The sequence below is a fragment of the Microchirus variegatus genome (assembly GCF_963457635.1).
Source record: "Microchirus variegatus genome assembly, chromosome: 6".
NCBI lineage: Eukaryota > Metazoa > Chordata > Actinopteri > Pleuronectiformes > Soleidae > Microchirus > Microchirus variegatus.
In genome coordinates, this window is record NC_139807.1 from 1,023,186 (window position 1) to 1,038,099 (window position 14,914).

The following is a 14,914-nucleotide window of genomic DNA, read 5'->3' on the forward strand; positions in this document are numbered from 1 at the left end:
CCTTCTAACGTGATTAGCAAACACAATGTACCATACCAGGGTTACCTAACCCTAACCTACAATGAACCAAACCAGACGTTTGCAGCTAGGATAGTAGTTTACCACATTAACAATGTATAGAGTGTATTTATGATTCATTTTACCCTTTAAGGTACGCACCAAGAAAAAAAGTAAAGGAAAAATAATTTCTTTGCATGTTTTAATCACTTTTGATAACAATAACAATCAATTTTAAATCAGACTCTACAATATTTCAGATACAGTCCTCTACCAAACGGTTGAGACGTCTTTTCATAATAAAAGTACAACATTCAGAGAAGTCACATTAAGTGCAACTTCCTGATCAATAAATTAATCATTTTAACAACTCTAACCCTTCCCCCCCCCCCCTTAATTTTACCAACATTAACTAGCTTCTCTACCTTTACCATAAAATGACAAGTCAACTGTTTGGTAGAGCATGTTTGAAAAACTTATTTGACCATTATGAGACTTTATTGATAATAAATGATAATGATAAAAATTGATAATTCTGTACAACAACGCCTCTGAAACGATAATATTTCAACAAAATAGTTCCGCCAATATGCATTTTCGTTGTGTCACTTGCTGTTTTTTCGCAATGGTAGATGAGGCTCATTCAGGTTAGGGTTCAGCCTGATGCATTTTTTAATGAGCTATAGTGACTTAAAGTGTGTTCCACCAAAATAGTTGAGTAATACCTTAAAGGGTTAATGTTATATTCATTGAAAAAAGTGATTTTCCTTCAAAGAATAAGGGCATTTCTAAATGAGCCAAACTTTTGAGGTTAGGTTTTTAGTTAGTTTTACTTTTATTCATATTTCTAAACTTAAAAAATGATCATATCCTCCTTGTGTCAGTTGTGAGCGTTGCTGTTGGATGATGATGATGATGATGACGATGTTCTTACGTTGTTCCAGTAGCTGATTCACCAGAAACAACAGTGACCCCCCCCCCCCCCCCCCCCCCCCAGTCGTCAGAGGGAAAGATTAGACTGTGGCACCAGTGGGAGTGCTAAACAGCGAGTCGCAGGGATTTGGGTGGGAATTTAGCAGCTGAATTTATTTTTTGGGGGGAGTAAAAGCAGCAAAGCCCTTGACAAATCAGGTCCCACTGGTGAAACATCTCTGATGCCTGAGCAAAGAACCATGTCCTCTGTAATCCCCTGCATGTCATTTACATGTGTGTTACATGCACACGTGTCCTCTCTGTGGTCATGTATGTGGACACTGAGGGGACGACGATGATGGTGATGATGATGATGATGATGATGTTGAGCACAAAGGGCACTTAATAATCAGGTTTTTCTCTAACTGACAAAGCAAAGCACTGATGGGAGGAGGGGGGGTCGGTCATAAAAGGCCCAAAATGGAGGCAGGAAATACCAGGTTACACTGCATTTTGACAGGTTATGTCCATTTTTGTTGTAAATCAATTTACGCTCCTTAAAAAAAAAAGGAAAAGAATAAATAAAAGCTATGGCGCGAGAAAAAAAGTGGCAAAACAAAGTTTAACATCAATCTATACTCTATACCCCCCCACCCCTCCCTTTTAATTCAGTCATTATAAAAATGTTCTGTGAATGTAGCAGGGACATTAGCCCCCTTCTGAGCTATTATCCTGGCTGTCTGGTGTTGCAATTTCACACTCCACTGAATCCGACAAGCAATAGAGAGTCTGCATGGCCCACATTTCACCTTATTTAGCGTATTAGAAGGGAAAAAAATAATAATCCCAAGACAAGGTGAATTAAACTGGTACTGGGCTGTTGAAGAAAATATCAAGAGAAAACTCAGGAGACAGCCAGGATTCTTTTATTATTATTATTATTATTATTATTATTCCACTGCATAAAGTTGTGAGCTTCATACACAGATTTTTAATTCACGTATAAACATGAGTTGCTTATTATTTACCACTGAAACTACAAAAAATAGAAACTTTCCACACATTTATTCATTACTCATACTTGTTTATGTGTTTTAATATTCTTAATATAGACCAACTTCTTTATTTCCATCGCAGGGTATAGACTTGGTCGTTGAGGTTCCTAAAGTCACGTCTAATAATAATAATAATAATAACAATAATACTAATAATCATAACAATAATAATGATTCCACCTTCTAACCACAGCCCTCATGTCTAATACATATTTAATGTCACTGACAGACGCTTATACAATATTTAACACACCGCGAGAATGAAGACAAAACGTGTGTGCGTGGCAACTGCGTTTAGAGTTTACTGCACTATATGGATTTATTTATTTAATTTATTTAAAATACTTTTATGCGAGTTATTATGAGTATCGCGTTTAAACGGATTTTTTTTAAATAAACACCTGTATATTGAATTATTTATTTATTTATCGCTGATATTTTTTTGTTCCCCCCCAAAAAAAGTTAATTTCGTTTTTGCCGACGCAGCACTGTTAATATTTCACCTTTTATTATTATAATCTTCACTCAGATTGCTCCCCCGTGCATAAAAATCGCCTCTGAATTGATTGAACTCCGTTTCTTTGACTTTTTTTGCGCACGTTTTCCGTCTTTTTCTGTGATTTTCACTTGCAGAAACTAAGAGGCCTTGAGTGTTTTCTCTAACCTTTAAATAAACACAAGTCAGCGCGTTTGTATAAACTCCGACTTTAAAAAAAATAACACGAACAAATAACATCTAACTGAACAATGTAGCAGTTTAATAATTTAATATATGTATTTGGCTAAGTTTCATATATATATATATATATATATTTATTATTATATTATATCTTCTTCTTTTTTTTCCGAAAAGAATATTATTGTTATTAGAGAAACAAGTCGAACCTTCCATTAACTTTTGTGAGTTTTGGTGAGAGCTGTGTTCGCAGGGCTTCAGTTTCCCAGGCCTGCTGCGCTTCACTCGCTCCATCAGGAGAGAAACGTGTCAGCGGTCATCACAGCAGAGCATGGATACAGTGTCTCTGGGATGCGAATGAAAATATTTTTTTTCTGTGGAACTTTTTTATTTTTAAATATAAATCATGGAGATACAGTTACGAGGTTTCCCTGCAGAAAAAAAAACGTGCAACATATTAAAGAGACATCTGTGCAGCCATGTACAACATACTCTTAGCTGTCAGTGCTGCAGCGTGAATAAAATAATAAAATAATAAATAAATGTGAGCTTGATGTTTTACATAACACACTCCTCTTTAGAACTATAGTGCTCTAAATACAATAGCCCACAGTCACTTGAGCAGTGGTGAGAAGCAAAGTCTCCTCTCTTTTGTCGCTGGGCCCTTCGACCAGAATTGAAACAGGAAAAGCAATTATTGAAGAGATTGTCCCACAGGCGTTGAAAAGCTATCAGCATGAGGGGTTGAGATTGTTTGGGGGACACCTATGCCCCATGCATTATCCTGGCATGAGGTCGCTTTAGCAATCGCCTGCAATTTCCAACAACACCTGGCTTTCCTGTCCACCTCCCCCCTCTTCACCAGGCCCTCCTACCTGGCTTCTTTTCTCCTCCTCCCATGGCTAAACCCTGCTCAGTGGCTATTGTGCCAGGATGGGTGAGCATTAATAGGAGGGGGGGATTAAGACAGCAGCAGAAGTTTGAAGGTGTACAATCATTGTGATGCCATTGATTTGTAATAATTGTGCAGAGAGAGAATCTGTGGTTTGAATCTGTTGATGCTGTTGCAGAAAACAACCGCAAACCCACAGAATAATAGAAACGTCTAATGCCGTGAAAATATGAGTCGGTGGTGTATGGTTTGGACCAAAAGGCACAGTGGGTGAGTCCAGTCTGGATTAGTGGAAAAGTGAGAAGAAAATAACTGGGGTGCTATGTCTAACACGTTTTATTATGGCTGTTGAAAACCCTGTATAACACAGCTGTTGAATAACACTCTGCTTTAGCAGCAGAAACCCCCCCCCCCCCACACACACACACCACCACACCCCTCCACTTAAACCTGGTCCCTTCCCTGCAAAGGCCCAGCTACCCAAACACATCTTCTTCAGTTGGATCACCATTGACTAACAAGAGCACAACAAGGGCCTGAGCTGCACATATGGAAAAACAACAACTAATTGTGTCCTCATGAACTCGGGCTTGTGTTTGTTTTTTATGCATCAGGCTCATATCTTTACAAATGTGGCTTAGATGTTCACACACACACAAACAAAGTGTTTCTGTTGTTCATGGTGATTCCCTGAAGGATGCTGCAGGTCCAAAGCATGTCTCACTTCTGATTTGATTCAATTATTTCTTTATAATTAAATAAAGGAAATTGGGAATAAAGCCAAGGAAGTGTAGGAGAATTCCCCCGTGGGGAAGAAGTGTGTTTCTTTTTTCACTGACGTTTGCTTTCAAGGTCAACGGCGACATAACAGTTTCAGCAGGTCTTTCACCCCTTTATTTATTTATATTTATATATTTACTTATTTACTTATTTAGATGTTGCATTTGCAATCTGATGAGCAACTGCTTTGCCAGAAGTGTCTTCAGCAAAGTCTTTGCATGCCTGAGGGAAAGGAAACTCTCTTGGGGGAAAGTTAATAACATGCCCCATGTAGCACCACGTTACACCGCCATCGTAACAAGTCTGTTGATCTTTAACAACTGTTACGTTTCTTAGCGTCCAATGTTATCATCATCATCATCAACATCATCATCATCAGCCGCAGCAGCAGCCGGTGATGCTGAGTCTGGGTGTTAATAAGAGAGGGAAAAGTGAGGCAGCGGTGTGAAAGTGTGAAATGTCTTCTATTTTATCATCAAATATTGATGGGCGTGTGTCTGCTATTTGTGTCAGCGTGAAAGCATTTATCTCTCTCACATCTGTAACACATCGCTGTTTGAAGTCATGGAATAATATCTATCTATCTATCTATCTATCTATCTATCTATCTATCTATCTATCTATCTATCTATCTATCTATCTATCTATCTATCTATCTATCTATCTATTAGCTTAAAGTTATCTATGTTAGCTTAAAGTTATCTCTCTGTTCGATTGTTATCAATGTTACCTTAAAGTTATCTATGTTAGCTTAAATGTATCTCTGTTAGCTTAAAGTTATATATGTTTGCTTAAATGTATCTATATTAGCTTAAAGTTATCTCTATTAGCTTAAAGTTATCTATCTATCTATCTATCTATCTATCTATCTATCTATCTATCTATCTATCTATCTATCTATCTATCTATCTATCTATCTATCTATCTATCTATCTATCTATCTATCTATCTATCTGTTAGCTTAAACTTATCTATGTTAGCTTAAATGTATCTATCTGTTAGCTTAAACTTATCTGTGTTAGCTTAAAGTTATCTATGTTAGCTTAAAGTTATCTATCACTTTCGCTTAAAGTTATATATTTGTTAGCGTAAAGTTATCTATCTAGCTTGAATGTATCTATTTGTTAGCTTAAATCTATCTATCTATCTATCTATCTATCTATCTATCTATCTATCTATCTATCTATCTATCTATCTATCTGTCTGTCTGTCTGTCTGTCTGTCTGTCTGTCTGTCTGTCTGTCTGTCTGTCTGTCTGTCTGTCTGTCTGTCTATCTATCTATCTATCTATCTATCTATCTATCTATCTATCTATCTATCTATCTATCTATCTATCTATCTATCTATCTATCTATCTATCTATCTATCTATCTGTCTGTCTGTCTGTCTGTCTGTCTGTCTGTCTGTCTGTCTGTCTGTCTGTCTGTCTGTCTGTCTGTCTGTCTGTCTGTCTGTCTGTCTATCTATCTATCTATCTATCTATCTATCTATCTATCTATCTATCTATCTATCTATCCTCTGCCTAGACACTGCGCATGCGCAGAAGAGACACACACAGTGAGACAATGGTGGAGATGGTGAATAATTCAATTTCCAATCCATTGTCTTTAGGAGGAAAAGAGGACATTAACGATCATTGTTCCTCTTCATTTTGAAAGGGCCGATGAATACGTGAGTGCTGCGGCTGCTGCTGTCCGTCCCCTCAGGCGGGGAGGACTCGTCCTGTGAGGGGGTGATGGGTGGAGGGGTGGAGGGGGGGGGGGGGGGCGTGATGGAGTGGCTCTCAGGTGGGAAAAGTTTGAATTGCAAATGCATTGATTCAATGGTTGTAGACCAGTGATTAAAATGTCCAAAATGCAGGCATACATCTGTATACATGTGCAGCCTCTTGTTATGTGGGCCATGCAATCTGTGTGTGTGTGTGTGCGTGTGTGTGTGCGCGCAGCAGAGCATCGAGGCATTAAAGCGGATGTCAATTGCTCATTTACCACCTCTCAGAAGAATTGAAAACATATCTGTCAAAAGACAAACGCGCAGCAGCACAACTGCCCAAACATCTGCTTCACTGAGTGAGCGCGCGCACTCCGGGGACCTATTAGAGGAATGCGTCTCCTCTCTGACACCACGCGCCAGATGTTGCGGAATCAGCGCTGTCTCCTGTTGGACATCCTTATAATAGTTTTACTCCTCGTCATATAGCTCGAGTAGAAACGCGTCATGTGTGTGTATGTGTGTGTGTTGGGGACTGTGAACGCACTCATGACGCTCTGGGCTGTAAATCCACCGTCTAGACTCTGTGTTTATCATGTACATTGGGCGGTTTCTATGGCAACAGCACTGGCGTTTTATGCGTCTTTATACGACTTTTGCGCAGATGAAGTCACCGTGCGTCATTTTATCGTCTCAGAACGTGGCAGCGCGTGCGTGACCGCGTACGCGACGACCACTTTTACTCGTTTCCTCATCCGCATGCAAACGCCCGCGGGGCCATGAATGCGTGATATCACCCGTACAGTGCGCGCAGGGGCCGATTTGGTATGCAAATGTGCGTTAGGAGTCAATGGAAGAATAATTGAAGTTAAAGACAAAGCCATTGTGTTCACAGGTTAGCATCACAAGAGCCATGAAACGCGTTAAGATACAAACACACCGGTGGATTATAAGGTACTTTGTGAATGCATATTCAACGCACCGCTGGAGGTGAAATAAGCATCGATAATTGGCGCAGCCCGCACCAACTTCCGCGTAAAAGCTGAGCGATTATCACGTGCACGTATGTGTATGTCATTATTTATCATGCAGTTTTTTTATTCCCACATCCAAACTACTAACTACAATTCCATTGCCGTGGTGCGTTTATGGTGACAAACTCCGTGCAGGCTTAATGTCTTTTGATTAAAAGAAAACCCACTGCCCTACATACGCACATCTGCGCTAATCCACTCCAAATCCTGCATTTTACGCACACCGTCAGATGACTGCGTTGATTCAGATGTTTCTTCTTTTTCTTTTTTACTGTTGAAGTTTATTAGAGGGAAATCTGCTGTGTTGGTTTTGTGGCTCCAAATACGTCTCAGATTCACACCGAGGGACCGAGAGCTCCTTGTAAAAATGCCCTTGAGCAAGACCTTGCACCCTGCACAGCTCTCACTCACTGTGACGCATGAACTGTGCCAAAAAAACACACCATCGCACTCTTAAAGCTATAACTATACTTTTACACCACTGTAGTACTTTTTAATCCGTGGATTACGTTACGCGTATGTGTCTAATAAACATGATAAACGAGCCACGCTTGTGCTTCGCCATTTGTTGTCTTTTTATTGCGTGACAAAACCTGCGCGAGACCGTTTATCCTCTTACAGAGCGCGCGCTCTTGTGCTCAAGCCAGAAAATACTCAGTGACTCAGAAACACTGAGGATACTCGATATTAAACTTCTGCGTAAAGAGTTCAACTCAGACCTGATTTGCGCCACACACCCCCCCCCCCCCCCACACACACACACACACCCCTGCACTCTGCGCCACCTTCATGTCCCAGATTCTATATAATAAGAGCGCCAACAACAGGCTGATAACACTCACAGCCGCGCAGTCATTGATGAATGAGCGCCACCGCTGTAATCTGCCGCAGACTGGCACTCACTGTTGTTGTGATGAAGCACACGCACACACACACACACACACACACACACACAACACACACACACACACACACACACACACACACACACACACACACACACACACACACACACACACACACAACACACACACACACTGTATCCACGTGACCACGACTGCTGTCTAATCCAGTGAGAATCCACCACAAATGAGCCTTTCATGTGTTTTTTCCTGTCTGGATTATATTATATATCCCTGCTCTGTTTTTATATATATATATATATATATATAAAGGATGATTTGTACTGGGCATCGGCGTAAAAAGCGAGCAATAATCCCTTATAATCCCCCTCTGCAAAGTAAACAAAGTCAGAAAAATGACAGTTAAAGATGAGGTGTTTGTTGTTAACATGCTAAAGTTTTTTTGTTTTTTTTATCATTGTCATATTCCGCCTCTTCTCCCCGCGTGCGTGCCGCGTCACGGAGCAGCCAAACCTTTGGTGTTTTGCGTAAACACGGGCAGCGGCAGAGCCTTCGTGCCGCTGCCCGTGTTTGACTGCACGAGAGCCGGTGTCTCTGTTATTTGACGTCACGGTGTCTGAGAGGAGGAACTTGGAAATGTGCGACTAGACGAGCAGAGAGGAGGAGGAGGAGGAGGAGGAGGATGGGCTGGGGAGGCAAGGAGCAGAGTGGAGGGAACGGTGGGGGTGAAGATGAAAAAAAGAAGAAGAATTGAAATCAAATGGAATGCAAAGTTTGCGCATGCGCAAAGTGAGGATCAATATTCCTTAAAGTGTTATTAGGTGAGTGCGTAAAATGTCTTGTGTGAGGAAATAGAAGGAAGACTGATATGAATTTATTTATTTAACAACAGTCTTCCACATAAACACTGTTGTTGTTGTTGTTGTCCCCCCCCCCCCCTTTGATTTAACCTAATGTCTTTTTAACTGTCACTCTATATAATGTGAGCGATGATGTCATTCACTTCTTCTTCTTCTTCTTCACCGTTTAAATGCTTATTACGGCGCGTCCATTGATGTGTGGCAACTCCTGGTTTGTTTTTATGAAGCGGTTCCTTGTTAATCCGGGTTGGTGGGAGACGCTGAGACCCCCCCCCCCCCCCCCCCCACACACACACATATACACACATATACACACACATACACACTCCACTTCCACGGTCTCACGGTGTGTCCTCACATGCCCGTCCTTACTCCAATCTGCATTTTTTAGGATTATTTGCAAGATCTATATCTATCTATATACACACACACTCTGCACATCAAACCTAATATACTACACACACACACACGCAATCAAGATGGCGCCTTAATCACTGTCAAGTTCAAGTGACTCATATTAGTCTGACACAAACAGTCTGCACTGTACACACAACAACATGATAATAATAATAATAATACAAATAATAATAATAACCAACTTCCTGTAAGTCAATTTTCATAATGCTTTTTTTAATTTCAGTCAAAATTTCCGTTCACATTTTTTTTTTTTTTTTTGTCATAAATAGTTGGTAAAAACAAATCAACCAACATTACAGTAGCCTAAAAAGTAGCAGGAAACCTGTGCGCCTGTGACGCACATGTAGAGAGAGAGAGGCCTGCTGCTGCTGTTCGCCTCAGTGTGGCACAGTGACACAGTTCATCAGGAAAACACTTTTGCTCTTCAGGAATAAACTTGGAGTTTGACCCATTTCCTCCCAGAAAAAAAAAATGTCACAACATCACATTCTAGCTTCTGTTTGTACATCAGATGTCATTTTTTATTTTTTTTGTCTGACCTCTGGACATTGGTGGTGGGTGGGGGGGGGGGGGGCAGAAAAGGTGGTGGGAATAAGAAAAAGTACTTCTTAATTCAGGTATAGAAAATAGCTTATAAAACATATATTCCTTAAATTATTTAAATAAACTTATTTCTTATATCACTGTCACGAGGTACCATTTTTTTTTTTACATTTTATTTTAAAAGTAGTGCTGGTGGTTCTGAAATTGTCCTCATATGAGTACAATATACTTTGTGTATGCATAATATTTAATTCTTGAGAATAGGTTACAATGCAATGCTGTAACTCTTCTTCTTCTTCTTCTTTTTCTTTTTTACCACTGAATTTATTTAAATCCTCATCCCACACAAGAACTAAAGAGTCCCCTTTTTCACTAAATTCTGTTAAACAACAAAAAGAATAATAATAAAAAAAACAAAAAAACAAGTTATTCACACAAAACAAGCAAAATGTGTCATCAAACTGCTTCTATATGCGACACCACGACGAAGAACACGCTTTAGTTTCCACAGAAGAATTACGTTTAAAACAATGCAAGCTGACAGACAAAAAAAAACTTTCTTTTTTTTTTTTTATTATTATTTTTGAAGATACGGTGTTGTGACAGTTCCATTGTTGCCCGATGCACACATTTAAACATACTCGCACAAAGACATTTGCTGGAACTAGAAAGACTGTCATACTGGCGCATTTGTGGGGTTCTTGACCCCCACGAATTTGAAATATTCAAAATAGTGTCACCACGTTTTTGGAAAAAAAACGATGAACTCCACACACGCGCGTAAAAACCTGTGCGGATGGATTTATTCTCCCATCAGTGACCGAGTTATTATGCTACGAATTGACATCTATTTCTGATTCTATCAAAAGTAAAATACACAAAAGTTTAAAATTTAACCAAAAATAAAGATATCAACAGAACCGTTATTGTTATTTTTTTTGTGTTTTTGTTTATCGCTTCTCAGCTCAACAGAACTCAGTTCTACAAAGTGTGAATGATACATGTCAATGGTCTCATATAAAGAAAAATAAAAGTGACGGAAATATCTGCATTTTTTTAATATATAGACAAATATTCATATAGATGATTTCTTCGATCCAAATAAGACACGTGTAGGCTTATTGGTTAAAGATTTTTTTTTTTTTAAAGAAAGAAAGAAATTTAAAAGAAAACAGAAGGATACAATCGCGATGTTGGAGATTTATCATTTTTGTTCAATGTTAATGAGCAAAAAAAAAAAAAAAAATCTGTACACTTCTTGTTAGAAAACATTTCCATAAATATCATTTTTAAGTTTCAGAACTTATACCCATCATTAAATTACAAATCGATAAATACGGCATCATGGATATGTATTTACAACGGTATTAACAAAAGGCAACGTTATATTCAACGGTAACAATCGTAACCTAATACCACATTTCTCCACCTGAAAAAACGGACGTTGACAACAGATTCGACCCCATCAAACAAGGAAATACATTCACGAGTATAATATTTATTTATGCGTCTTTTTTCTTTCTTTTTCTTCTTTTCTTCTTCTTCTGTGTTCAAGTTCATGACAAAGACTTTGGCACGTTTTCTTAAGACTGTTTGAAGTTCCAACAATCACTGGTGAAGAGAGGCGACAGACAGACAGCAGCGTCGTCACCGTCATATATAGATATAAAAAAACAGCATGGAATAATCTTCTCCTCCTTCCTCCTCCTTTTTTATTCTGTTTGTTTTTTTTAAATAAAAAATATGAGAAAATACAGGAAAAATAAAACTTTTTGTTTGTTTGTTTGTTTTCGTCTGCTGACATCTGTAAACTAAAAGATTTAAAAAACAAAAAATTACACTGAGAGAGAATTTATAATCTTGGATTTAATTCATTTCCTTCAAAAAAAAACAAAAAAAAACAACAACAGTGGAATGATCGTGATCCTGAGCACGGACGTTTGCTCTCATCTCCTCTTGTTCTTGTTGTTGTTGTTGTTGTTGTTTTTGTCCCAATCCGTTTGTGTGTGTGTGTGTGGTGAACAGGAATAAGTTATTTTAAAACGTTATTTATTTCTTTTTAAAAATGATCCTCAACACTCCTTGGTCCACATTGAGGGTGTGTGTTTTTTTTTTTCTTCCTCCTTTTCTTCAAACGTACCATTCATTAAAGTTGGGTGCGAGTCCTTCGCTGTGTCCAGACGTGTTCTGAACGGCTGACGGTGGTGTTTTTGTCGGGTCTTCGCTGCTGGCTGAACCCAGCACCGGCGGCGTGGACGACTCGTATCCAGAACTTGCTGCTGGGGACGATTCGGATCCTTGAGACTCGTGTACCTATATAGGGAGTGGGAATAAAGAGTTAGAATTAAGAAAACGAGGTGAAAAAAGGAGGAAGTAGTTGAATTTAAATGAACTATATCATTAATTAAAACAATAAAAAACAGAGTAAAAAAACAAGTGTATTTTATTAAAATGCTGACACCTTAACAGCTATTAAGAAATAGCTGAAGTTGTGATATAGTCCCCTGTCTGTGTGTGTGGGGGAGGAGGAGGAGGTGAGTGTGTGTGTGTGTGTGTTAATGTGTTTAACTTGTAATGAAGACGTTAATTACCTTCATGTGTTTCCTGAGAGAGCTGGGGTGTGTGTATGACTTGTCGCACACTTTGCAGATGTATGGCTTGTCTGACGTGTGCACGTGCATGTGCTTTTTCCTGTCGCTGCTGTTGGCGAAGCGTCTGTCGCAGCCGTCAAACTCACACTTGAACGGCTTCTCACCTGCAGGATTAAAACACACACACACACATCATGAGTTTACTCTGCACATGCATCATCATCATCATCATCTCTGCCATGCGTGATCACCACGCAGGGCACCGACACGCAAAAGCCCCGCACTCTGAGACCGTTCCATTCTCGCCTGTAGCCTCTTATATAACAATGTAACCTACATTTTCGGGGTGAAATGGATACAACTGCACTACTACTACTATTACTACTATCACTACTACTGATGCTGCTGCTGCTGCTGCTGCTGCTGCTGCTGCTGCTCCGTCAGGCTTTATTTATTCAACAGGCCTGTGCTGCTTTCTGTGCTACTACTGACCTCCTATGTGTGTTTTTATTTATTTATTTTTTTAGTAAACACTGAATCAACCAGGGCTGCAAATACAAACACAGCAGAGCAACAGCACGAGCACACACAACACATTTTAATTATGTTACAAGAACCTCCAACCTTTATTTATATTATTCTCTTTGTTGTTATTGTTAAATCCTTATATTGCTACGAAGTCACCACGAGATCAGAATCTGCGAATTAAACCGAGTCAGTGCACGTGCACGTGGACTTTCACAGTGTCCAAAAAATGGCTCTAAAACTCTGACAAATGACAAAAGTCTCTCACACTCACATACACACACTCACACAAAAGCATCAAGAATGAATGAGGCTCAGCAGCAGTTTCTCAACACAACAACTTTATATTCTCTCTGTTTTTAAATCAGCTTTTTTTCTCAACTGCATTTAAATTTAATATAGTAAAAAAAAAAAATACAAACAATAATTTGGGGCCATGGGAGTAAAAACTGTGCTTAACCTGATAAATGTGGGCCCAAGTTCTCAAGCTGTTCATGTGAACAACGACAACAACAACACCCCCCCCTTTCCCTTCCCTCCCCCCTCTCTCTTGTTGAATGTTCCAATTCAATTCAAAAGAGCCACCTAAACAAAAAAAGTGCTATTTAACGAACTGCATGCCGGGATTATATTATTATTATTATTATTGCTCTTACCTGTGTGCGTTCTTTTGTGGATTTTCAAATTTTCCGATCTGGCGAATATTTTCCCACATCCGGGGAACGGGCACGGGAAGGGTTTCTCGCCCGTGTGCACTCGGATGTGGTTGACGAGTTTGTACTTGGCCTTAAAAGATTTGCCTTCCCTCGGACAGTCCTCCCAGAAGCAAATGTGGCTCGTCTGCTCGGGGCCGCCGACGTGCTCCATGGACACGTGCGTGACCATCTCGTGCATGGTGCTGAACGTCCTCTCGCACGTCTTTTTGGGTCTGTTCATCTGGTTCTCGTCGATCCATTTGCAGGACAATTCTTGCTTAATCGGCTGCCGCATGTATCTGAAGAAGGCCCCCGCGTGACCGTGGTGCGTGGGCACATTCATGCCCATGTTCATGTTGATGGGGTGGTTGTAGTTGTGGAGCTGCGCTCCGTAGTGGTCCGTGCGAGGGCTCGCCACCGGGCGATAAGGATCGGGTCTTCCGAAAATGTCCCCGCGTAAGCCGAGGTGCATCTGGCTGTTGACTACATGTCCACTCGGCGACGCGTGGCTCACCCCCTGGTCGTGAAGTCCTGGAAACAACAGATGCCCGGGGTTGTCGGGGATCCCGGGCGGCCCGTGCAGTCCCCCCGCCGAAGCTGCAAAGATCCCATGCTGCGCGCTCGGCGCCGTGGACTCTCCGTGAACGCCCCGGTTCCGGAAAAGAAAGTCCCGTGTTGAATTGAACGCTCCCCCTCCGTAGGAACCCACCTGCCCGCTGTGTGAGTGTCCCAGGGCAGCTGCATAACCGGAGGCTTGCGGGGTGAAAGCTGAAGACTGGCTGGAGGCGATGTCGTGCGCCACGGGGCTGATTTTGAAAGCCGCGGAGTGCGAGGAGTCGGCGAACGGATTCAGTCCCAGACCCGGGTCTCTGTTGCCGATGTCGTGGTGCCGCGGTGTCCCGAAACCCCCCACTCCTAACGATGCAAACTGCGGACCGCTATCAAGCAACATAGTCATGAGCTTGAAAGCAAAACTTAGGAGACGGGCAAGAAAACAAAATTAAAATCCAGTTTAGCGGAGCGCGCACGCTGCAGGCACCGCGCGCGGAGATGGATCAGCGTCTCACAAAAAGAGGAAGAAAAAAAAAATCATAAAATGGAAAAATAATTAAAAAAAACCCTCACAAGCCAAACCGGGGAAAATCCTCTGCGAACACAGAGCCGGGAGGAAAAAAAAAGCTCCCGTTGACTGCGATCCGTGAGAAAGAGGATCAAACTTCCCCCCCTTTCCAGGCGGATGATGTCCTTGGACTGATAAAGTCAATCACTCACTCCCAGAACATAAATGAACTCGGGAGGCAGTGCCACGGCAGCCAATCCGCGCGCAGCTACCCCTCCGGCACGTGACCGCGGCCACGCGCGCT

At 40.9% G+C, this 14,914-nt stretch overlaps 1 protein-coding gene across 1 annotated transcript; it reads right to left on the reverse strand.

The window, feature by feature from the left end:
* Window positions 1-11,869: 11,869 nt before the first annotated feature.
* On the reverse strand, window positions 11,870-14,508 carry zic3 (zic family member 3 heterotaxy 1 (odd-paired homolog, Drosophila); the record flags this gene model as incomplete). Its single annotated transcript, XM_083891776.1, has 3 exons — window positions 11,870-12,052; window positions 12,331-12,494; window positions 13,512-14,508. The coding sequence occupies 3 exons, from the start codon at window positions 14,506-14,508 to the stop codon at window positions 11,870-11,872; spliced, it is 1,344 nt and encodes a 447-aa protein (XP_083747902.1).
* Window positions 14,509-14,914: the final 406 nt, after the last annotated feature.